The following is a 23,735-nucleotide window of genomic DNA, read 5'->3' on the forward strand; positions in this document are numbered from 1 at the left end:
TAAGGTTATCTCTGTCTACAGACTGACTCTGTCAGTCAGCAAAGTCTGTAATTCCATCAATAATTTTGTATGGTCGCACTAGGCAGTTTTTCGAACAGAAAGCATTATGGCCACACTGCTCCCGCTCTGCACTTTCTATATATTGCCCCTATATTTCCCTACTCTCGCGAATTAATTTGTTTGTGTTCTCGTAAACGTCCGCGTCGTCACGTCGCTAAACAGCAACAACACACAAGCACAAACAACGAAGATATCAACGACGCAGTTGTGATTTGGCAATGTTATTGCTCCAGTAAAGTGCAACCACAAGCGGAAAAACTAACAACTAAAAACTAAAACTAACAACAAAACATGGAGTCCTTGCAACACCTGCTGCTGCTGACGTCTCTACTGCTGGTGGCCGGCGGCGGCATTGGCTTCATCCCCCAAGTGGTGGGGGCTGATCAGGAGGAGGTCAGCATTGTCCACTACCAGCCGGAGCAAGTGCATCTGGCCTTTGGCGGTGAGTCTTTCGTTATATAAAATTCCTTTTTATGTTCGTGCATTTGTTTATCTGTGAGAATGAGTGTGTGTGCATGCATGCATAATGTGTCCAAATGAACAGCGCTTTCTCACCCATCGACTGTACAATCCCAGCACAAAATATTGCAAGCAAATCAAATCGCGCACTGGTTCCCTCCACTCCCAACCCCAATCCCAAGGGCGGGGGAACGTTCCAGTTGCTACAGCTCCACCCATCGCCACATGCATGTCAATCGCCCCCAAGTGGAGCAAAGGCAGACTGATGGACGACTGCACTCAGGGGAACTGTTGGCTAATTGTAATAATTATCAGTACAGATTACGCATTCGATTTCGTTTTGGGGGGAAAAACTCGTCTTGAATCTCCTGCAGCTGTCATAGCTGTACTCTCTTTTAAAGATAACCGCCCAAGTAAACATATTGGGAAAACAAATACTATTTCCAAATTTAGAACTCGGACCTGAAACGTGTGTGTGATGTGGGGCTAACCCCTATTATTATAGCGATAAGGGTGTAATCTGAGCAGCTTTTGTGCGCTAGTTTCTGTGGAACCGAATGCGATAAGAAAACCATAACAAAAGAGCTAGGGAACAAAGCAAACAAAAACAAAAAAACAAGAGAAATTAATCAGCAACGACATTTGATCTTGAATGCCTCTGATGCACTTTTTGACACGAATACCGAACCAAACCCCCTTTTTGGCCAAAAACGAAATTGCTCAAGTTTGTTTCTCTCTTCTGCATTCCCACATTCTTGGCTTCAACCTCGCCAGAGCGCACCGCAAGCGAGATGGTTGTCACCTGGTCAACGCGCAGCTTGCCGCCGGATACGGCCAGCGTTGTCGAGTACGGACTGATAGTGGCCGGACAGGCACCCTCCAGGCTCAATCAGCGTGCCCAAGGCACGGCCACCAGGTTCGTGGATGGCGGCCGTAAGCACTCCACGCAGTTTATCCACAGGGTATGCGTTTAGATCTGTACACCGAGCGGAGTCCGAGCGAGACACTCATCCACCCTGCTCTCATTGCCTCCACTTAGGTGACGCTTAGCCAGCTGGAGGCGAACTCCTCCTATGCCTATCACTGCGGCAGCGCCCTCGGCTGGTCGGCCGTCTATCAGTTTCGAACGGTACCCGATGCCGACGCTGACTGGTCGCCCTCGCTGGCCATCTACGGGGACATGGGAAACGAGAATGCCCAGTCGCTGGCCCGTCTGCAGCAGGAGACGCAGCAGGGAATGTACGATGCCATCATCCATGTGGGTGACTTTGCCTACGACATGAACACGAAGGAGGCGCGCGTCGGGGATGAGTTTATGCGGCAGATCGAGACAGTGGCCGCCTACCTACCTTACATGGTGGTGCCGGGCAACCACGAAGAAAAGTTGTGAGTAGTCGGTGGAGGTGTGTAGGGGAGGAAAGGTCTAATACTGTGTGGTTTCCGTGCAGCAATTTCTCCAACTATCGAGCCCGATTCAGCATGCCGGGTGGGACGGAGAACATGTTCTACAGTTTCGATCTGGGGCCCGTGCACTTCATCGGCATCTCGACGGAGGTCTACTACTTTATGAATTACGGCGTCAAGAGCCTGGTCTTTCAGTACGAATGGCTAAGGAGGGACCTGGAGCAGGCCAATCTGCCTGAGAATCGCTCGAAGCGTCCGTGGATCATCATCTATGGCCATCGGCCCATGTACTGCAGCAACGAAAACGACAACGACTGCACCCACTCGGAGACCCTCACCAGAGTTGGCTGGCCCTTTGTCCACATGTTCGGACTGGAGCCGCTCCTCTATGAATTTGGCGTGGATGTTGCCATCTGGGCCCACGAGCATTCGTACGAGCGTCTGTGGCCCATTTACGATTACGAGGTGCGCAATGGAACACTCCAGGGCTCGCCCTACGAGAATCCCGGTGCGCCGGTCCATATTGTGACGGGTTCGGCCGGGTGCAATGAGGGACGTGAGCCGTTCAAGGGTAAAATACCCGAATGGAGTGCCTTCCACAGCCAGGACTATGGCTATACCCGCCTCAAGGCCCACAATCGCACCCACTTGCACTTCGAGCAGGTCTCCGACGACCAGAACGGAGCCATCATAGATCAATTCTGGCTAATCAAATCTCATCACGGCAGCTATCAGAATCAGAACTGAGGCCCAGGCCAAACAAAGCTGAACGAGTCTCGGTCAATCGGCAACCGGTAAAAACCGGAGCACCTGTAGCCACTGCAGGAACTGTAGAATTACTGGCAGTATTAGTAGCGCACATTCTCGATCACCACTTAGGAATTAGCTTTAGCAGGCAGCGGTAACATTCCCCAGTCGAGCCCAGAACAAACAGCAAACTGTATTTTAATTAGACAATTCAATGGTTCAGCCATTTATGTGGATACTACTTTTGCAAGTGCATTTAATGTTAATACACATATAATTATACAAACATATATTGTAAGAGCCCCGATACCCGCATTGAAATCGGAACACGAGGTGGAGGGATCTATTTTGTAAATTTCTATGTACTTTGTGAGCGCCAGCAGCTTTGTATTTTCAATGTCCGTTTGGTCTGTATGGCAGGAAAGGCATTTATGTACCCCTATGTATATATGTATGTCTGCATATCCGTATCTTATAGAACAGCGTTGGCCAGGCTTCTTGAAAGCCATTGAAAGCGATTTTTTGGCAGTGAAATATTTCGTTGCCTCGTTGCGAGCCTTTTATGATAGATATTTTTTACGAGACGATTTTAAGGCCACATATTCACTCGTTCTTCGTGTAGTCGTTCGCTAAACGCTCTTTTCTGAGTCTTTTTGTACTCGTTTCCAAATCCGTTGTACGATTATTTTGTTTTTCTGTCGTGTAATGGATACTTTTACTTACAAAACGCTCGTTTTTAAGAGATAAATATTCAATAATGCTTGAAACAATTCTTCCAACATGTTTGGTAAACTATTTCTTGGTAAATTTAAGCTAAAATTGCCAAAAGAATGGAAGCATCAATCCTTTAAATTGCGAATTCTTTTGTATGTGCTTGTTTTGTTTATTTTTTTACTTTATTTTAAATAGTTTATATTGTTTCCTACAGGCGAGGGCTCTTAGTAGAACTACTAGCAGTTCGATCGATTCCAGTGAAAGAGTAGAGTCTCCTCCCTACTTCGATCCACCGATTCCGAATGGCGGGGCTTAACTTATGGTCGGATCTATACGACTATCGCTCGTTGTATCTCTGTGTACCTTTCTCTCATTAAACTGCTTTTATCAACCAAAAAAAGAAACAAAAACTGAACGGATTTGCCTTTGGGTAGGCTGTGGTGTGTGCTTGTGCGTGTGCGTGTATGTTTGAGTGTGGATCAAAGTTAATCTCGGTTTGCCGTGTGCTCCGCCCCTGCAGAAAGCGTGCTCGAAATGGTCGTCACCTGGAACACGCGCGACAACACCAACGAATCGATCTGCGAGTTCGGCATCGAGGGACTGCAGCGACTGGCAAAGGCGCCGCAAGGACCCACAGCCTTTGTGGATGGCGGACCCAAGAAGGCCACACAGTACATCCATCGCGTGAGTATCCCCCGATGTGCCACACACACACGCACACAAACACTCACACACTAACGCAGGTGACGCTGACGAATCTGGAGCCGAATAGCACGTACCGCTACCATTGTGGCAGCCAGCTGGGCTGGTCAGCCACCTACTGGTTCCGTACGCAGTTCAGCCACAGCGACTGGTCGCCCTCGCTGGCCATCTACGGGGACATGGGTGTGGTGAATGCCGCCTCATTGCCGGCCCTGCAGCGGGAGACGCAGCGGGGCATGTACGATGCCGTCATCCATGTAGGCGACTTTGCCTACGACATGTGCAACGAGAACGGGGAGGTGGGCGACGAGTTCATGCGCCAGGTGGAGACAGTGGCCGCCTATGTACCGTACATGGTCTGCGTGGGCAATCACGAGGAGAAGTAGTAAGTGGATATGCTCGGTCAGATGCAGAGCAGATTAATCCCCATCCATCGCTGCAGCAACTTCTCGCACTACATCAACCGGTTTAGCATGCCGGGCGGATCGGAGAATATGTTCTACAGCTTCGACATGGGACCAGTGCACTTTATAGGCTTCAGCACGGAGTTCTACTACTTCACACAGTTCGGTCTTAAGCAGATCGTGATGCAGTACGACTGGCTGGAGAGGGACCTGATCGAGGCGAATCGGCCGGAGAACCGCCAGAAGCGTCCGTGGATCATCACCTTCGGCCATCGTCCCATGTACTGTAGCAATGCCAACAGTGATGACTGCACCAATCACGAGACCGTCGTACGTAAGGGTCTGCCCTTTCTAGAAATGTTCGGCCTGGAGCCGCTCTTCTACAAGTACGGCGTGGACGTGGAGCTGTGGGCCCACGAGCATTGCTACGAGCGGATGTGGCCCATGTACAACTATACGGTGTACAATGGCTCTCTGGCCGAGCCGTATGTGAACCCCGGTGCACCCATTCACATTATTTCGGGGGCTGCTGGTAACCATGAGGGGCGCGAACCCTTCCTCGAGCGCATGCCACCCTGGAGCGCTTTCCACAGCCAGGACTTTGGATATCTGCGTCTGCAGGCCCACAACCGCACCCACCTGTACTTTGAACAGGTATCGGATGACAAGAAGGGCGAGGTCATCGATCACTTTTGGGTGGTCAAGGACAAGCACGGCGCCTACGGGTCTGATCTGTGATTTGATCTCTGCTATAGCTGGAATCTTTGTGATAACTCCCACAAATCTTACACAAGATATTTTAAAGGTTTCTAAATAGTGCTTTTTATTTTTGTAACAACGAAATATATATGTATATGTATATGTATATGTATATGTATGTATAATGTATCTGTATTAGCACCAACTATAACTGTCACAATCTAATTATATACCTATCTATGTACCATTTTATCATATGTAATCTCTTTTTATACGATATATGTACAAATAAAACAAGAACTAAACCAATATTCGGAATCGGAAGAAATCTAACTTTTGAACGAACCTTGCTGATGCGCATGAGATCTTAAGGAAGCTAGTCGTCCTTACTGAGTGGTGCGAAATGGTTGAATGTTACAGCGACAAACTTCAGATGCCTTCTTTTTGTCCTTAAAAATTTCGAATATTTCAATAAAATAACGCTCAAAAATTATCCAATCCTCGAGAAAATGTATTCATTTATCGGATATAATTATTTGTCTCATAATGGAATCGAAATGGAATAGATTCGAAGTAAACTTCAATTTTATTGTTGCGCTAAACTTAATAATACTTAATTAATAATAATACTAATATATGGGCATTTCTACTTTTGCATTTTTCTGTGCATTTTTTTAAAGATATTTGCATATTTTGGAGAGACTTTGTGGAAGAACCTGAATCATAAATCATCTTTCTTATGGAAGATATGTAAAGGAAACATGGTTATTAAAGTACCACAAACTGATTTTAATAGTTAATAAAATGATACATATGTCAATTGGTAAAATTAGTTAAGCTTATCGGGACAGAATTGTATGGAAATGTGTGTTTTATAGACTTTTAATTTGTTGGCCTTTCCATTGAAATGCCCATATATACTATGCGGATTTTCAAGAATACGTTCACAAGTTGACTTATTATAGACCATGCTATGAATACTTATAAACTATTTGAATGTACACTATGACTATGAAGACAGCACGATCCGATCCAGTACAAGACGAATCAAGTGTTAGATCAAGACCAATCGGGAAGGCCTTTAGTGCGAGAACAGCTTATGTGTTGCTGCTAACAAAACAAAAAAAAAGAGCGAGATAAAGAGAGGGGAGCAACAATCTTTCGGTACAGTGGGCACCGCGATTAGCGAACAATAATATATATTTACTTAAGTCTGAGCCACTACCTAATAAGTAGGCAATATCTATACGAACACGTCTAGGTATGTATACTAAGCAGCATCTACCATTAGTTACCTACCCTCTCGTTTTTAATTGAATTCCAACCAAAAACCACACTCTTGCCATTGCATTGCAGACAGCCTGAGGGACATCACGGTGACCTGGTCGACGCGCAGCTCTCCCAACGCCTCGCTGGTGAACTACGCGCGGAATTATGCCAAGGACAAGCTGATCGTGATGAAAGGCACCTGGCAGCGCTTCGTGGACGGCGGCCACAAAGCTCGCCAGCAGTACGTGCACAATGTGATACTCAGGGATCTGGAGCCGGACACCCGGTACGAGTACAGCTGCGGCAGTGAGCTGGGCTGGTCGCCGGTGTTCAGCTTTAAGACGCCGCCCGCGGGCGAGAACTGGTCGCCATCGCTGGCCATTTTCGGGGACATGGGCAACGAGAATGCCCAGTCGCTGGGCCGGCTACAGCAGGATACGGAGCGGGGGATGTACGATGCCATCATCCATGTGGGTGACTTTGCCTACGACATGGACACGGACAATGCGGCCGTGGGCGATGCCTTCATGCGCCAAATCGAGACAGTGTCGGCCTACGTGCCCTATATGGTCTGTCCGGGCAACCACGAGGAGAAGTAGTAAGTGGGCCAGTGGCCTGTACATACCTCTCTATGTTATCGGAGGAACCCATCCTAATCTTCTTTGGTTTTTGGTTTGTCTTGCAGCAACTTCTCGAACTATCGTGCGCGATTCAACATGCCCGGAGAGACGGACAGCCTGTGGTACAGCTTTGATCTGGGTCCCGTGCACTTTGTCTCCTTCTCGACCGAGGTCTACTACTTCCTCAACTATGGCGTCAAACTGCTGACAAAACAGTTCGACTGGCTGGAGCGCGACCTGGCCCAGGCCAATCTGCCCGAGAATCGCGCTAAACGACCCTGGATCATTACGTACGGCCACCGTCCGATGTATTGCAGCGACGAAAAGGAGTACGACTGCGACGGCAAACTAGAGACGTACATCCGCCAGGGCCTGCCCCTAATCAAATGGTTCGGCCTCGAAGATCTCTTCTACAAGCACGGCGTCGACGTGGAGATTTTCGCCCACGAGCACTTCTACACGCGTCTTTGGCCAATCTACGACTTTAAGGTCCACAACGGCAGTGTCCAGCAGCCATACAGGAATCCCAAGGCACCCATTCATATCATTACCGGCTCGGCCGGCTGCAAGGAGGAGCGCGAACCGTTCTCCAATGATCTGCCCGCATGGAACGCCTTCCACAGCAACGTATGTTAAAAATCCAATAATGCTTGGTAAAACCACTTCAAAATGGGATTCAGTCAGGCATCTTTAGGTCGACCGTCGGAACTGGATGGCTTGATTTTTTTCATCATTCTATATCCTATTCCAAAGTCTATTGGGCAGATGCTTTTAAAGCATTATCTTAGTTTCAACGTGCATAAATGTACATATGTATATAGTAGAGGTCTGATTGAGCAATGCTCAAATGAAGGGAGTAAAATAGTATCGCGACTCTGAGGCACTGCTTTGCTGTGTGTAAGGTGAAGAAGAAAGAAAAGCAATGAAATAATACACAAAGTGTATAAATGCTTCGGCTATGCCAATTCTTTCATTTCGTTTTGGGCACTATGGATTGAATAACCATATAGGCCTGTCTGTTTGTATGTTTTCTTTCTATTATTTGTAGGTTGAAAGCTTTATACAAATATCGAATCTACATATGTACATATGACGAAGGTGGTTGATGTGACAGACAGACATGTATGCTTCTTAAATAGCCCTTGATTTGGGGATCTATTTTGGGATAGACCTTAGAAGAGCATGATTCGGGATATATTTTTGATGTTTCCTTTCCAACTTCACAGCATATACAAGACTCATTTCAATTTCTGCCCTTTGTAGATATCTCCGGTATAAGAAAACTTTTTTATAGCTATCTTATGCAATTAATTCGGAATGGTCGTTTTAGATCAGTAGAGGGTCAAGAGGTTGAATTATTTGACAACAAACTATCTACTCAATATGTTGAGGCCATCTTCTGGAGGGAATAATTGTTAATAATTTTGTTTGGTCCCTTTTTTTCAGGACTATGGCTATACCCGCCTCAAGGCGCACAATGGCACCCATTTGCACTTTGAGCAGGTATCCGACGACAAGGACGGCGACATTGTGGACTCCTTCTGGGTGATCAAGGATAAGCATGGCTCCTATGGCCTTTAACCTTCTTCTTCTGCTTTCTGCTTCCACCCAATCAAATTAATTGACTTTACTGATCTGTACTCTTTCGATACCCTGGAAAATGATCTGACATTAGTTATCGTGATCGTGGCTACTTATGTTTTTTATGCATTTTTTTTTAAATAAAAATTAAGTTAGAAAAAAAGTTGAAGACAAAAAAAAAGAGAAGTAAATTCCACTAAGCTTAGATGTCGAACGTTGGGTTGGGCGAGGATGAACGGATGGATGTCGGATGCCGGGGATATACCATCCTAGTAGACGGTGCCTGAGATTCCCGCTCCATAGTTGTAGCCGGAACCGATGGGCGGCACCCCACCGGCCAGGGCGCCCAGGCCACCGCCCACTACGCTGTTGCCGTAGTTGCTAGTGTAGTAGCTGGAGGGATAGCCGCCGGCTCCGAAGCGGGTGTTGTAGTAGGGATAGCCAGTGCCGGTGCCGATACCGCTGCCCAGGCGCCCATTGTAGTACGACGACAACGCATAGGGATTCGAGCTGTAGGAGCCGTAGCCGCCGACGCCGCCCAAGCTGGAGCCGTAGCCACCCAGACTGGAACCGTAGCCGCCCAGGCTTGAACCGTAGCCTCCCAGGCTGGAACCGTAGCCGCCTAAAGCAGATCCATAGCCGCCCAGCGCGGAGCCGTAGCCCCCGTATCCCGCAACTGCAGAGCCATCTGTGCGGAACAAAAAAACAAAAAAGGTGTTAATCACTCTGGAATAGGCCGAGCCGAACCTCCGAAGAGAGCTGGGGACTCCATGTTGCGCTCACCCTCACCTAGGCCACCCAGCGACCGGGAGCTGTACGGATTGTAGTAGCTGTCCACGCCCAGTCCGGCGCCAACGCCCACGCCACTGCCATAGCCAGCCGCTCCATAGGCTCCACCATAGCCCGCTCCCAGGGGACTTCCGTACCCTCCGCCATAGCCAGAATAGCCGCCGTAGCCACCGTAGCCACCGTAACCACCAACATAGCGCTTCTCCTGCTTCTTCTCCTGCAGCGGGGCATAGCTGCTGGCCGCGCTCACCTGATCCTCGGCTAGAGGTCCTTCTGCAGCCGGCTCTACCGCCGCCGTGTCATCGGCCCAGACGCTCAGCACCAGGCTGGCAACTACCAGAACGAACTGCAAAATCAATCAATCAGGTTTAGATCCCATAGGTTGTGTAATCCTAGCCAGCTCCTGGCTTGAGTCTCCGCCGCCTTACAAAGCACTTCATGTTGTGGACGCCTGTGGGTGTGTGGTCTGGAACTGTTTACTGGATCTGGCTACTGCGCACGCGCCACTTGACACTTGTCTAATGATCCGAATGCCGCCCCAGCACTCGCTTTTATACACAACGGATTGGGCCCAAGCTTGTGGCTCTCTCTCCTTCTCTCTCTGTTGCCAGCTTACCTTTTGGTCGAGAGGTGGGTGAGAGAGCTATGAAGTTGGAGCAGCACGAGTGCCTCTGATCTACCTCTATTTCTCAGGGGAATGACACGAGCCAAGCTCTGATCAAGCGAATGTCTTTCTGCGGGGGTATCTTGACTGGATGTTTTTTCAGGGATTCACCTAGGAATATGTTGATCAAGTCTTTCTCATCAGATAGGATTCAAAAGTAGATATTCATAGATGAGTGGATAAAAAGAAAGAGATTTTTGGTAGGTCCCATTCGACTCCATACAAATACAAGATTAATTCTTAAGGAAATGAAGAATTCAATTTCTAAATAATGTTGGATGTATTTCTAAGGTTATCAAATGATATGCTCTTACTTGATGGGACTGCAGACATTATCAGTGGATGGTATTAAATATTCCTTCTATCCAATAAAGTCCCAAAACTTTCGATGGAGAGAGCGTTTCTTAGGATACTTTTGCTGTATCACCTGTATTATCAACGCTCTATCGATCCACCCCGAGGCAGGCAATCATAAATATTTCTATGCAGCCGATCAAGAAAGGTATACTAAGGTAAGCCATAGGTCGACCTCTTAGTAAAAGTTCTAGCCCAGAACAATTGATCTACATATGACAGGGTGTGTGGTGGGGGGGAGACACCATCATTATCAATATTCCCACGATCTGGGTATCAATTATCCCCCACTTCAGTCGGCAGGGGCTATAACAATGATGACAAATGCTAATTGAATCATTAACTTGACCCTGGGCCAACTAATTGCCCAACATAAAACACAAAATACTCGTAGTCGTGGCAAAAACAAACCGCAACAAAATGATTCAGGCCAAAAACACCGCTCGTAGTACTTACTCGTACATATATCCAGTGCAGTGCAGGCCAGCGATTTAGTTAGATAAAATATTGGGGCTAGTACTTCGTACGTGAGTCATTGAAAGTGCTTCAAATCAGTTCGCACTGGGGCTGGATGGGGGATTTTCACTTTCCAGGTCTTTGTTTAGCCACTCAAATCTCGGATATCGGCGGGTATCTAGGTATCGGAGTACTACAAACTACTTACCAGAAAAGAGAAACCCAAGCGGATCTGGTTTTTTTTTTTTTTTTTTTGGCAACAAAGGAGGTACTTGTTACCAACTATCGTCTTGACGTTCGAGGGCAGACATAGGCCTGGCTGGGGGTAAGTGTCCACATAATGTCCCCCTCATTTTCGGGTCTCCAGAGGTGACTCATTTTTAAAATGTAACGGTCTGGAATCATAAAAATAAATTGAAATGGAGATGGAGTTGGAGTTGGAGTTGGGGAAGAGATAAGTGGAAACTATCGCAATATACTTGTGAAAGGGTTTGCATGTTCCTAGATGTTCCGAGAACTTCTCATAGATAGTCCATGTAGCCAAAATATGGTTAAAGTTGATCCATTTGTCCTAGCTATGTGTTTTTTCCTCCATATATGTACATATCTAAATACTATGTGCTATCTTTAGCACATCTATGCTCCCATCCCGCCCACGCACATGTGAATTCTCCGAGAATGGAAAAAAACAACATACATTGCGTGTGCATGAGTATCGCTGATTTTCCCCACCGCTGATAAATATATCCTTTAGAATATCCATTCCACTATCTAAACATATATATACCTTATATTCTATCTGGACCATTGAAGGGTACCTTTGATTCTACCAGCTGAAATAATAATCTCTCCCCCTCTTTAGTTATAGATACAGATACAGATACGTGTGTCAATAGCGATAGTCATCATCCACAGATACATGTTAGAGTCAGAGTTGTGGCTGTCGATCTCGATGCGGCTGCCGCCTCTCCCCATATGAGTGGAACAACATTGTTCTTCATGCCGGGCATGTGAAAAGTGTTAACCAAGTAACTGGGAGCCGACTCTCAGGCCCGGCCCAACCCGGCCCGGACCGGCGATGACACGACTTGGCCATGGCTACGTGTGCACATGGGCCTGAGAGTGGCCTGAGAGTTTTTGGCTCCAACTCTGCGACTGCCACTGAGACAATGATTCTTTAATGCCGAGGCCTAAAAGCTTATTACACAGACACCAGCTGCCAAGGCAGAGCCAAGGCACCATTTCACAGAAAGCATGCAGCGTATACGTAATGCTCATGGAGGTGGAGGAGCGTAGCATCGAATGGGGTGGAGAAGCTGGGAAAGATGGGGGCGTTAACACATTTCGATGTTCTAATTTGCAAAACCAAATCACGCTCAACAGCAACAGCAACAGCCACGGAGGCAGCCAGCAGCAGCAGCAGCAGCAGCACCCACAGCAATGTTGCATCATTGCACGCCCCCCAATTATATTTACAAATAGATTTAATTATAATTGAACAACAGAAAGTGCTCGTAAGACGAGAGCAAAACCGCAGGCCAAGTGCACCGCCCCGGTGCCCGGGCAAATGAAGCAGCAAATTATGATGATGATGATCAGCGTGGGGAGTGGGCCTGGGCTTGGTGGGAGGTAGCCCACAACAGAGTACAACGAATCTCGAGTCTCAAGAGGGAACAATGAATGCGACAACGACAACACAGCGAAACAAAACAAAACAAAACAAAACAAAACGAAATGAAACCATGGCCTTTTCCGTTGAACTTGCACTTTGCATAATTGCATACTGCCAAGACCATTGGCCAAGACCAAGAATACTTCACACGATTATCCATGTGCACCGTGCGAACCCCTGCTCGGCCCAAGACCAAGTCCAAGTCCAAGCCCATGCCAACGCAAAGATCCCTTACTCACATATGACATTAGAAGCTGTTTGAAGCTGAAGTTCGAGGAGGATGGAACAGGACCAGGAGGATAATGGATTAACAGGAGAATGCAAGAGACAATGGTTAGAAGATACCTAAGAGATAAAAAGCTACGTTTACCTGGAGAAAACCATTGAAAGACAGATTGAGGATGAAAGAACAGATACAAATTACTACAGGATATGCAACAATTATCTATTAGGATAAGATGCTAAGATGACAAGAAGATACATCAATGCACAATAATCGGTTTATTCGGCTAAAAATGTTCGAATCGGAATGAGATTTTTTTCTGTTGGCTTCACGTTGAATGGTATGACAAATGGGTACAAGGCTTGTATGGATAGAGATTTGGCTAATTATGATACATTGAATCATAGGTTGACACGCATATTTTAGTGCGTTTTTGTGCGTTGACAGCAGCAGAACGGAACAATGTTCTGGTGAGCGGCAGCGCTGCAGCAGAACACTACCCAATGCACTGCGCGTAGGACGCTGCCGGGCCCTGCATTAATTGATACTGCAGAGCTCCGACCCTATCTTGTCCTAAAGCCATTCCGGCACTGTTTAGCTCATTTCACACCACACAATTTAAGCTTCTTCCAACCACACAAATCGGTCAACTATAACAGCCCCTTTACTAGATCCTGGCGCTGGATATGGTATTCGTATGGAAAAGGCGACAGGGGACAGCAAAGGGAGACCAGCACAGAGATGTTTGGCATAAAACAAAGGAAAAGGAAATAAGAATCAAACTTTGGTCGCTGAATTTTTAGCGACTGTCATCTTTTTTGATGGTAGTCTATCTTTACCGTGATGTTTCTTTACAATCTCTTTATTCCTATTGATTAAGTGCTGATCTTGGTCTTAAAAGATTTTTGCTTATTTGTTACAGACTCCTTACGGATTCTTTAATTCTTCCTTTTTAATCCTTCCATTCTTGGTTAATCGTAAAAAAAGCCTGGTGTGAACAAGGGTTGACGTATACATATAGCCCTGGCTTGTTGAGACTCATAAGCGTCACTATTCATATTACATTCACCAGTAAGTACATATATGGTACCTTTGCATTAATCGTTAATGCTCGAATTATAATTTCCTATACCACATTATATCTACAACGAACTCCCCTTTCTCTTTTTAAAATACTAATATGCAATGCCCGTAATTAAGTAGTATTAATATTTGTAATATTTCAGTATGCTTAGTAGTTAAGTTTTGTTCTAATTTTCCTCGATCATTAGTCTAATATCCTTTCTTCCTGCATGTACACGATCGGTTAAGTTTTATGTGTCGCCCGGAACAGTCTTCGGTTTGATGCCTTATGATGCCACCTTATGATGCCCAGCCGTTGAACGTCAACTTCCCAACTTCTCGTAAGAAGTGCACGAGACACAACACTAGATAGAGAAAAAAAATGTCAGTGAGAAAATATCTGTATCGATCTGTCAAGACTATATTGGAAGGAATAACAGATGGAAAAGGATGGATCAATGTGGGACAGATGAATTAATAGATAATGGAAGAAGAAATTTCACATATTGATCAAGAGATTCAGGAGGAAGAAAAATAGAACTTCGAAAAGAAAAACTTTTTGTGCAAGGAAAACGCATAGAAAGTGATAATTTGTTGCCTACATCAGACAGCGAAAAACCCGACTAGACTACTACACAAATCTTTATACTAGTAGACTTCTGCGTACCTCTGATACGTGATTATGACTGTGATCCTCTTAAAAAATCACAAAGGATGGGAATACATAGTTCCATTGACGTAGTTCCAGCAATGAATCATCGCCGCATTGGATGTGACAAGTCTGTGAGTCACTCTTTTCGATGTTTAATTATGATCTCCTATCCCATACCATTAATTAGGCGATGCCGATAGAGACCCAAACAATGAATAATTGAAGCCAGGTTGGGGCACAAATTGTGGGGCGGACAATGCCAGGGGCACTAGAGCACTTGGGCACACACAGGAGCAGATGCCAGACACCTAGATCAGTAGATCACCCGCCCGCAAAATGAAAAGAGATTGTATCAATTTGATTGCTGTAAAAAATATACGTATACACAAATATATATAGGACTGTCTCTCCCGCTATATATATGTATGCATTCGTGTATATATCAATTTTATTAAGTCTTCTTCAAAAGTTCTTTTGCCCAGAATCAGGTTCAGCTTCGGGCTTCCCTCACGATAGGGCAGGGCCACTCACCCCATCTCTAACTATTTAGTGTGTGATTTTTTGACTCTAGATCTTTTCACTTCATTCAATCTTTTTTTCTTTTAGTTTCGCTTTGATTATTCTTTTCTTTTTTGTACGTTTTTTTCATGTTTCTTTTTTCTTTTTCGATTTGTACAGAGGTTTGTGCTGAAAGAAAATTAGTTTAGGGTTTCATATATTCGATATTATCCTTTGAGTAAAATTAATCTAAATAATGCTGCTTTCCCTCTCGCTCTCGCTCTTGTTCTCGCTCTGAATCTCTACGTTCCGGTTGAGCTCTGCTGCAGGTGCAGGTGTAGGTGTATTGGTGGTGGGGACAGAGCGAGTAGGCATCGGGCGAGCGGAGCGCAGAAGAGAAAAAGATAGCGATAGAGTGTGTGAGTGAATATGAAAGGGATGGCTTGAGATTGTGTGTAGGGGTACAGTTACGCTTTCACTGGCGAGCAATTCTTGATGGACTGCAGGAGTGGGAGTAGGGGTATGGGATGAGGTTACAACAATTATAAACATAATTAGGTTACAAACTTTAACAAAAACAAAAAATCATTTTGCTAAAACTAACTAAACAACAAAAATATCTAGGTGTGTGTGTCGTAGGTGTATGTATGCATATAGTAGATACGAGTATCTTAAAATTATAATAAATATACGATTAAGTTCGTGCAGACATCGGGGGTATGCAAAACACACACGCACACACGCATACGCACGGACACACTCACTTGACTAGTAGAGTAACATCGAGTTGTATGTCTGCCTACGTTCTTAACTATACAGAAGTGTATGGTATGGTAAGTACATGGATGTATGAATAGATATGAATAGAGAGCTCTAATTGTAGGAAGCTGGTGAAATGTGTAGTGTGTTGGATAGATAGTGTATAGAAGGCCCCCACCCATCCCCCCTCCCCAAAAAGGCGACTTACAGCTAAGTAGATACATAAGAGTCACACGCAGACTGGGTGCCTGGACGTGTGATTCGTGTCATAGATTGTACTAGTTATTCGACGCACTTAGTATCTAGTTTCATAGATGATAGATGTGTACAAAACAATAAGGTATCAGATCTTAAAAGGTGGATTGGTGGTTGGGTTGTCGGGGGAAGAAACAAACAAAAACATAGTATATTGCGGGACTGTGTGTTGTGTCGGTCTAAGGGATAGCTACGAGTAGTTAATGTCATAGAGTAATATAGTAGTAGTAGTAGTAGTAGTAGTAGTAGTAGTTTATGCGTAATAATAAGAATAATATAAAAATAATCACAGACTCGGATTTGCTTGGATTGGATTGGAATCGTTACTTTTGCAATGTTCGTTATGTACTATGTATATTCCACTTCGAGTGTGGGTTCGGTTTTGTTCAGTTATGTCTTTTTGTTCTTAAAAAGCTAGAATCACGTGGCGTGGAATAACTTAAGATGTTTTATACAGTTATGCGGTTGCATGTTTTTTACGTATGCATGTAATATAATTTGTTTTTTATTAATTCATATATTATCATATTGTGTAGCATTACGATTACTAGAGCTATATACGTATATACGTATCTATGCATATACGATACCGTTTCATTTATTTTTGCATGCGCTTTCGTATTCCAATTGAATAATCTTTTGCGAGCTTTCTTTGTGTACTGTCTTCCATATACATATCTCTATATCTACATATACATATGTTTGTAATATGTGGATATATGTGTCACATTAATAAAATTTCAAACAAAGCATCTCAAGGACAAGAAGTTACAATAACAAACCGAGGAACCAGCTACTGCTGCTCCTACTGCCTACATTTTTCGCCTTAGGATTCACTTTGATTAGATTATATCGGCATTCTGTATTGTGTGTATTGTTACAGGTAGGCATAATATATGTATGTATATGTATCTTTGCATTGCTTTTCATATCTTTGTTTACATTTTATCCGGTTATCTCGTTGCGATCTCATCTCGGTGCTTCAATACATCCTCCGACTCTTTAACATCCTTTACTTATCGGAGCTTATCGTTAAGGCTCGAATGGGATTAACTTATTTTTCTCTTGAATCCTCGCTTAAATATACACACGTTTTCGTGCCTATTATCAAAGTTCTCACACGTCTCTCAGCGGTTACAATATATGTGTAGTGTAGTGTAGTTTTTTGTGTTTGTGTGTCGTGTGGATTTTATGTGGTAATAATTTAACAAGAATAGTAAATGTCGTTTATGGCTGTGGTCCTTGGATTGGACTTAAAGGCTCTCAAAGACTCTCGCTTAAAGGGGTCTGTCTGTATAGATCTTTATATAAGTATATATTTAGCAAATGTAAGTTTTCCTCTGCGAATATAGAGTGGACATGAAAATGGTGGAGAATGGATGGGTTGTGATGGGATCGAGCTCTCATTTAACAATTATTCAAGAGCTTTAGCTTCGGGTGTAGTTTAGTTTTAGTAAATCTAGAGTTAGGGCTCAATATTCCAGTTGTTATGGGTACTTTTTTTTCTTACAGGTTTATGGTTTCGACTTATTTGCTACAATTTATATTGGACAAACACGCAAACACACAATCTAAACAAAAAACAACACATTAAAAAAAATTACAATAACAAAAAGTATCAGAATAGACAATTCCGCATCTGATTACAGCCGGGGTTCTATTTGAATTTAATTTTCCATAATTAGTTCAAAGCGACGGTAAGAGTCATCTCTGACTACATCTCATTGAAGCTATTTGTTTGAACGGGACACTCATTCGCAACTAAACTTTAATTACACTACCTATATATATACATATATCCTTTATGATTTATATATATATAAATACATACATACATACATACATACATATATATATATATATATATATATATATATATTCATTTCAATGGTCTTGTTTGCATTCCACTAAATTTGTATTTGTTTGTTATTTTTTCTTTGCTATCTCTCTTTTTCGTTTTTTTTTCTGATGTTCCAGGTCAAGCTTTAAGCATATCCCATACTCTTAATTCTAAGTATAAATACAATTGTTTTTGTTGTTGTTGTTGTTAAGAAAACGAAGCACGTTTTAGTCATAGTTTTACGATCTTTACACTTAAATTCTAATTGAATATCTCTATATCTATGTAAATAGATACAATATATATTTGTATTATAAATAATATGTATGCGCAAATATATATGTATATGTATATGTATATGCTTAACGTATACACGAACATAAGGCTTAACATCTACCTATAAACAATTGTAAGTGTTGCAACTTTAGAGCTTAAAATCTAACATTATCTGCAACATTTATCAGCCGCAGAATTTATATAGAAAAAAAAACGATTTATCTTTTACAAGTTGAATTTTGAGCTTAATCCTAGCTTTGCTGCCTTAATCCGTCTTCTGCAATCCTCAATCGTGCTTGAGTACAATACGGGCCGGCCCTCGGCCTCGCTGCTTGTGACCGCCGCCGCCGCTTCCTCCAGAGGATGCTGCCTTCCGCTTCTCCAGACGCTCAAAGATGCCTCCGCCTCCTCCTGAGCTACCGCCTCCCGCGTTGCTCCCTTTCCTCTGCAGTATATGGTCATCCCCACGCTGTCGCCTATCCCGCTGCCTGCCATGCGAAGACTGCTGGTGATCTCCTCCACCGCCGCCGCCGCCGCTGCCATTGCTGGTGGGCTTCAACACCACCCGCCTATGGGAGGAGCCAAAGCTGCCCGTTGACGACGAGTTACCACCGCGAGCAGATTTCTGAGTGCGTTTCACCACCAACATTTCGGGCGTGGCCGAGCGCTTGCTGCTCGCCTTATGCTGATGCTGCGGTGGTGGTGGCGAGGGTGTGGCCAAAAGGCGATCCTCCTCATCCAGCATCAGTTCATCGTCATCGTAGTCAAGCTCAACCTCATCGTCGCTGGGCGTGCCCAGACGCAGCATATCGCGTGGCTTGCACGTAGTGGGCGGTGTCGCACCACCAGTAGCTCCACCAGAACCAGCTCCACCTCCGCCTCCACTCGATCTTGCTTGGGCGGCAGCCGCTGCCGATCCGTGCTGGTGCTGCTGCTGCTGCGGCTTAGGGGTGGGCGCCAGGTGCTCGGTTATACTCCTCTTAGCCTCCGGCGCTATTTTGGCCGCGGTCAGTTGCTTACGAGCGGGCGCCGCCGATGATGTTTGCTGTTGGTGTTGCTGCTGTCTGCTGCTGCGCCCGCTGTTGACGTTGCCATTGCCCCCTGCCGGGTCCTGGTCTTCGCGCCTTTTCAGCGAAATTACCTTGCGCTCGTGGCTGCCGGCTGCCGGACGTTGCTTTTGTGGTGGTGCCGCTCCCGCACCAGGTGCCTCCTTCTCTTCACGGCCTGGTGAAATTAGCTGTTCAGCGCGCTTTTCCTAAAAAGTTGTTTATGTTTTCTTGTTGGTTCTTTCCGTCTCTCAAATAAAACATTCACCCTGACTGTGTACTGGGTACTCCAATACACCAAAACTGATTGAGGCTGATTTAGGTCTGGGATGTGGCACTTACCTCATGTAGCTTCTCCTCGGCCGCGCGCCTACGCTTCAGCTCTTTGTCGCGCAGAATTTTCTCCCGCAGCTGCTTCTGCTTCTCGATCTCCAGGCGGTAGATGCGAGTCTCCTCATCCTCCTCGCTGGCCTACAAGACGGAAGAGCGAATCGGTTAGAGGAAAGCCAAGGGTTTTTCTCTTTCGTTGGATCTTACTTTTCCACTGACAGCGGTTCGACCACCGCCAATGTCCGAGGGTCGGCCGCGTGGCTCACCCGAAAAGGGGTTACGATTCACAGAGCCGTTCGAGCCGCTGCGACGTCTCTTGGATGGCACAACAGTACCGCCACCGCCACCGCCACCTCCACCGGCACTGGGTGCTGGGACACTTCCTGGTGCGCCGCCCGCTCCACTGCGATTCTCGTCTCGATCGCGGCTAGCAACACGTCGGAATCCACGGTTTCCCACTGGGCGATTGGCCGTCGCATACCGTTGTTCCCGTTCGCGCTCTCGTTCCCGGTCACGCTCTCGCTCCCGCTCCCTCTCCCGCTCCCGCTCCCTTTCGCGGTCCCTTTCGGCACGCTTGGTGGGCGAATAGCTGCGGCCACGGGAACGACTGCGGCTACGACTGCGTCTCCTCTCCCCAGCCTGGGCCGAGGAGGAGGGTGCCACAGAGCTCGAGCTGGAGCCAGCCGGCGGCGGGGAACGCTCCATTCGCCGCTTCTCAAAGTACTGACGATTCTTATTGATGAACTCCTCCTGCTGACGCAGCAGCTCCGCATCACTGTTGATGGCCGGCATGAAGTGCGTCTCCTTGATGAACTTGTTGGTGGCTGCCTCGACGCCGCCCTTGAAATTCGGATTGATCAGCACCTTGCTGACCCGCGGTATAGCCGCTGGACCACCACCCTGTTGTGGTGGTGGGCCGTTTGGTGTTGGCTGCTGCTGTTGTTGCTGATTAGGATTAGGTTGTTGCTGCTGCTGCTGCTGTTGCTGTGGTGACCGCACTGGCTGAGGCGGTGGCGGCTGCTGCTGTTGCTGGACCTGCTGCTGCTGCTGAGGCGGTGGCCCGCGCATTCCCACCATCCCATTTGGATAGTTGGGCGGCGCTCCTGGCATCATGTGTGGTGGCAATGCCTGCAGCGGGGGACGGGGCATGCGAGCGCCGTCCCCCTGCGGCCTCCAGCCATTGTGCGGCCGCATAAACTGTGGCGGATGTTGTGGTGGCGGATGGCCGTGATCGCCATAGCCGCCATAGCCAGATGGCGGCGGGCCAGCATTGCGATACAGTGGCGGACGCATTCCAGTTGGCGGCAGGAGTGGTGGACCCGGACCCAGCAGTGCCCCATTTCGATAGCCGCCCTGTTGGGGGGCATACGCCATCGGTGGCTGCAGTAGACCAACGCGCACTTGCTCATGCGGATGCGGCAGCAGATGCGGCGGTATCCCTCCATTTGGATTGTGATTGTGGTGCATCATGTGCGAGGGATTGAGTAGGGGGGAGGCAGGAGCATTATGTTGTTGCTGTTGTTGTTGTGGGTTCGACGCTTGTTGTTGTTGTGACTGGTTCGGAGGCTGGTTTGGCGGATATTGTCCTGGAATTTAACAATTTAACAAATGTTTGAGAAGGAGGCTTGTCAATCCTTTGCTGTCGCATGGATGCATGGATATAGGATGTAGGATGTGGGATGCAGGGGATTTTGAATGCGGATGTGGTTTGGGGGGGGATGGAACAGAAGCCTTACCCGGCATGCCGTATCGTTGCTGTGGCGGCGGCATCCCGGACATTCCCATGCGCTGCTGCTGCTGCTGTTGCATTACCCCGAACATGGGCGTGGGATTGCGCAGCAGGTGATGACGTGCGCCGCCCATCCCTCTCAGCGGTTTTCCCATTTGATTCTGCGGCTGTTGCTGCTGGCCGTGCATGAATCGTCCACCGCCTCCCACTCGTGATTTGTCTGTAAATCGATTATTTTGTAGTTTCATTCAGGGACATGGCACTTCCTGACGTGGACCCTTACCTGAATGGTTTTGGTGTCGCCTCTGCATTTGCTGATGCTGCTGAAATGGCGACATCGAATGGGACTGCTCCTGATGCTGCCTGTGACTGCTTTCGACCCGCTCACTGCCAGTCTTGTAGTTGGTGCGCTCCTCACGCTCCTCCTCATCCTCACGCAGATCGGCCAGCTCGGAGGCAGAACTGCCACTGGGCAGGCTTTCCTGGGATGAGGCCAGCAAAGAAGAAGTTCCCAGCCCCAGTCCGGGTTCACTCTCACTATCTGCCTCGCTCTGCTTGGCTGTGGAATCCCCAGCATCTCTGGATGATGTCTCTTTGGTGCTGATGCTAGTAGTTGTGCTGGCCTTGGCACTGGGGCTGGCCTTGCTACTGCCACTCGGCTGAGTGGGTGGCGTGGCTTCCTTCTTTGACTGTGGCTGCACTTGTTCCGCGCTTTTCTCTTCTGTAACCTTCTCGTCAGCCACTGCTGTCGGGGGAGTGGTTTCCGCAACTACCGCGACTACTGTGTCGTCTGTCTGGACGCTTGGGGCAGGAGCCACCACGGTAGTTGGACTTTGCGTCGATGTGGAAACCTTTGCGGCCACAATGGAGGGTTTAGTTTCCACACCAGCTACTGCAGCTGCTGTTGTTGCTGCTGCTTCTGCTACGGGCGCTGATGCTGCTGCCTCAACTGAGGCGGCTGACTGTGCTTTTTGCTTGCGCTCATGCTGACGCAGTTGCTCCTGGGCCCATTCCTCGGCCTCGGCGCGCATTTGTTGCTTCACCTCGCTAGTGACATCTTTTTCCAGCTCTGTAATAGATCCGATTCGATTATTATCTCCACATTACAGTGTTTGCCGGATAGCCGGGCCGGGACTGGACGGGACTGCAACTTACCTTCATCCGAGAGGAGCAGCTCATCCTCATCGGCGCCAAGCAAGGCCTGATCATCGATGTCGTCGCCCAGTTCGTAGTTAAGCAAATCATCGCTGCAAATTCCACAATAGGTTCAATTGAAAATCATCTTCAAGGAGTATCGTCCTCCGCAGCCCCCCCACACACACACACACATGTCAATTTTAATATTAAATAAAATCCCGTTTTATAGTTACTTTTATAAATACAAAAAAAAATAAACAAAAAAAAAACAACAAAACTCATTGCATTTGTTGGGACGGACATGCGATTCCACTAACTTCTGCACACACTCCTGCACCCACACACACCCACGCACTGTCACAAAAACACCTTGAATGTGTTATACATAGAGGAACATCAAGACCTCATCCTTTAGGCCCTCCTTTCACCAAACACACGCTCACATTCGCTAGCTGGGAACTTTTCTTTTTTACTGAGATATGGGACATTTGATAATCAATTAATCGACTGCGGCTCCTCTTCACACTTGAATTTTCCCCCTTGTGCAGGCTACTTACTTAATGTCCGACATTTTGACGGCGGGCGGCCAGGGCCAGGGCAGCTGTTGACACTCGGCGGCGTGTCTTTGTATGCGTGTGTTATTTAGAGAAGTAGAACAACGATTGTTCCCACATTCCGTGACTCGATTAAACCATATTGAAAATTTATTTAGTGCATTTTTAAAACACTACTGAGCCATGCACGCTTTTGCGAACACAAAAACTCCTACAAAAATTGCACGAAAATTTACTTTTTTCACACAGGTAAGCAAAAATTTGCTGTCAATTTTTCGAGGGATGCAGTCCGGGCTCGGTGTGACCGAGCTTGAAGTATTTTTATTTTTTTTTTTAGTATATTTGCAGAGCGGCCTTCTAAACGGCCAGGTCTGGCAGCCATTTGTTCAAAAATTCAACGGCATTTTAACTACTTTTTTATATTATTTTTTGACTGATACATACTGTTATAGCTTATTAACAAACAAAAATATTTACGCCAGTAAGTAAACTTTGCCGATCCTGCTTTGTAGCATGTTCTTTGGCAATTTGTCTTGGTCGGGTCACACACCACACGCACATTTCAATATTTAAGACACCTTTGCAAAATACCAAACAGTTCTTGGTTTTTTTTTCCATAATGAATACAATCACTGTTAATTGACTAATTTTTAGAATTAATAATACTTTCGTATGTAAGCCAACTTTCCCTAGCCGGCTTCGTTTCTTTTTGTTTCATTGGTACTGCCATCTAATAATTGGCAGAAAGCGGTATTTTATCGATGGGCACACTTTTTTCAG

At 46.2% G+C, this 23,735-nt stretch overlaps 3 protein-coding genes across 7 annotated transcripts; 1 reads left to right on the forward strand and 2 right to left on the reverse strand.

Moving 5' to 3' along the window:
* Window positions 1-80: 80 nt before the first annotated feature.
* Window positions 81-8,775, forward strand: LOC6902042 (acid phosphatase type 7). 4 transcript variants are annotated; one of them, XM_015185611.2, is made up of 5 exons: window positions 93-502; window positions 3,905-4,068; window positions 4,128-4,471; window positions 7,144-7,705; window positions 8,525-8,775. In XM_015185611.2, exons 1-5 carry the CDS (start codon window positions 352-354, stop codon window positions 8,657-8,659), a joined length of 1,356 nt encoding a protein of 451 aa, XP_015041097.1. In that variant the 5' UTR covers window positions 93-351; the 3' UTR covers window positions 8,660-8,775. The 4 variants fall into 4 exon arrangements, with proteins under 4 accessions (XP_015041096.1, XP_002133576.3, XP_015041097.1 ...); XM_015185610.2 differs by lacking the exons at window positions 3,905-4,068; window positions 4,128-4,471; window positions 7,144-7,705; window positions 8,525-8,775 and adding exons at window positions 1,294-1,481; window positions 1,559-1,905; window positions 1,968-3,794 and having other exon boundaries at window positions 81-502; XM_002133540.3 differs by lacking the exons at window positions 7,144-7,705; window positions 8,525-8,775 and adding an exon at window positions 4,529-5,446 and having other exon boundaries at window positions 91-502.
* On the reverse strand, window positions 8,773-9,984 carry LOC4816003 (glycine-rich cell wall structural protein 2). 2 transcript variants are annotated; one of them, XM_001355368.4, is made up of 3 exons: window positions 9,877-9,984; window positions 9,449-9,794; window positions 8,773-9,347 (listed from the first exon to the last, which is right to left on the reverse strand). In XM_001355368.4, exons 1-3 carry the CDS (start codon window positions 9,886-9,888, stop codon window positions 8,929-8,931), a joined length of 777 nt encoding a protein of 258 aa, XP_001355404.3. In that variant the 5' UTR covers window positions 9,889-9,984; the 3' UTR covers window positions 8,773-8,928. The 2 variants fall into 2 exon arrangements, with proteins under 2 accessions (XP_001355404.3, XP_015041095.2); XM_015185609.2 differs by having other exon boundaries at window positions 9,443-9,794.
* Window positions 9,985-17,945: 7,961 nt separating this feature from the next.
* On the reverse strand, window positions 17,946-23,648 carry LOC4815730 (trithorax group protein osa). Its single transcript, XM_001355367.4, has 7 exons — window positions 22,959-23,648; window positions 22,420-22,511; window positions 21,548-22,333; window positions 21,272-21,484; window positions 19,743-21,121; window positions 19,548-19,676; window positions 17,946-19,414 (listed from the first exon to the last, which is right to left on the reverse strand). Exons 1-7 carry the CDS (start codon window positions 22,970-22,972, stop codon window positions 18,446-18,448), a joined length of 3,582 nt encoding a protein of 1,193 aa, XP_001355403.3. The 5' UTR covers window positions 22,973-23,648; the 3' UTR covers window positions 17,946-18,445.
* Between the last annotated feature and the right edge of the window lie 87 nt (window positions 23,649-23,735).

The sequence above is a fragment of the Drosophila pseudoobscura genome, chromosome X (assembly GCF_009870125.1).
Source record: "Drosophila pseudoobscura strain MV-25-SWS-2005 chromosome X, UCI_Dpse_MV25, whole genome shotgun sequence".
In the NCBI taxonomy this organism is placed as follows: Eukaryota; Metazoa; Arthropoda; class Insecta; order Diptera; family Drosophilidae; genus Drosophila; species Drosophila pseudoobscura.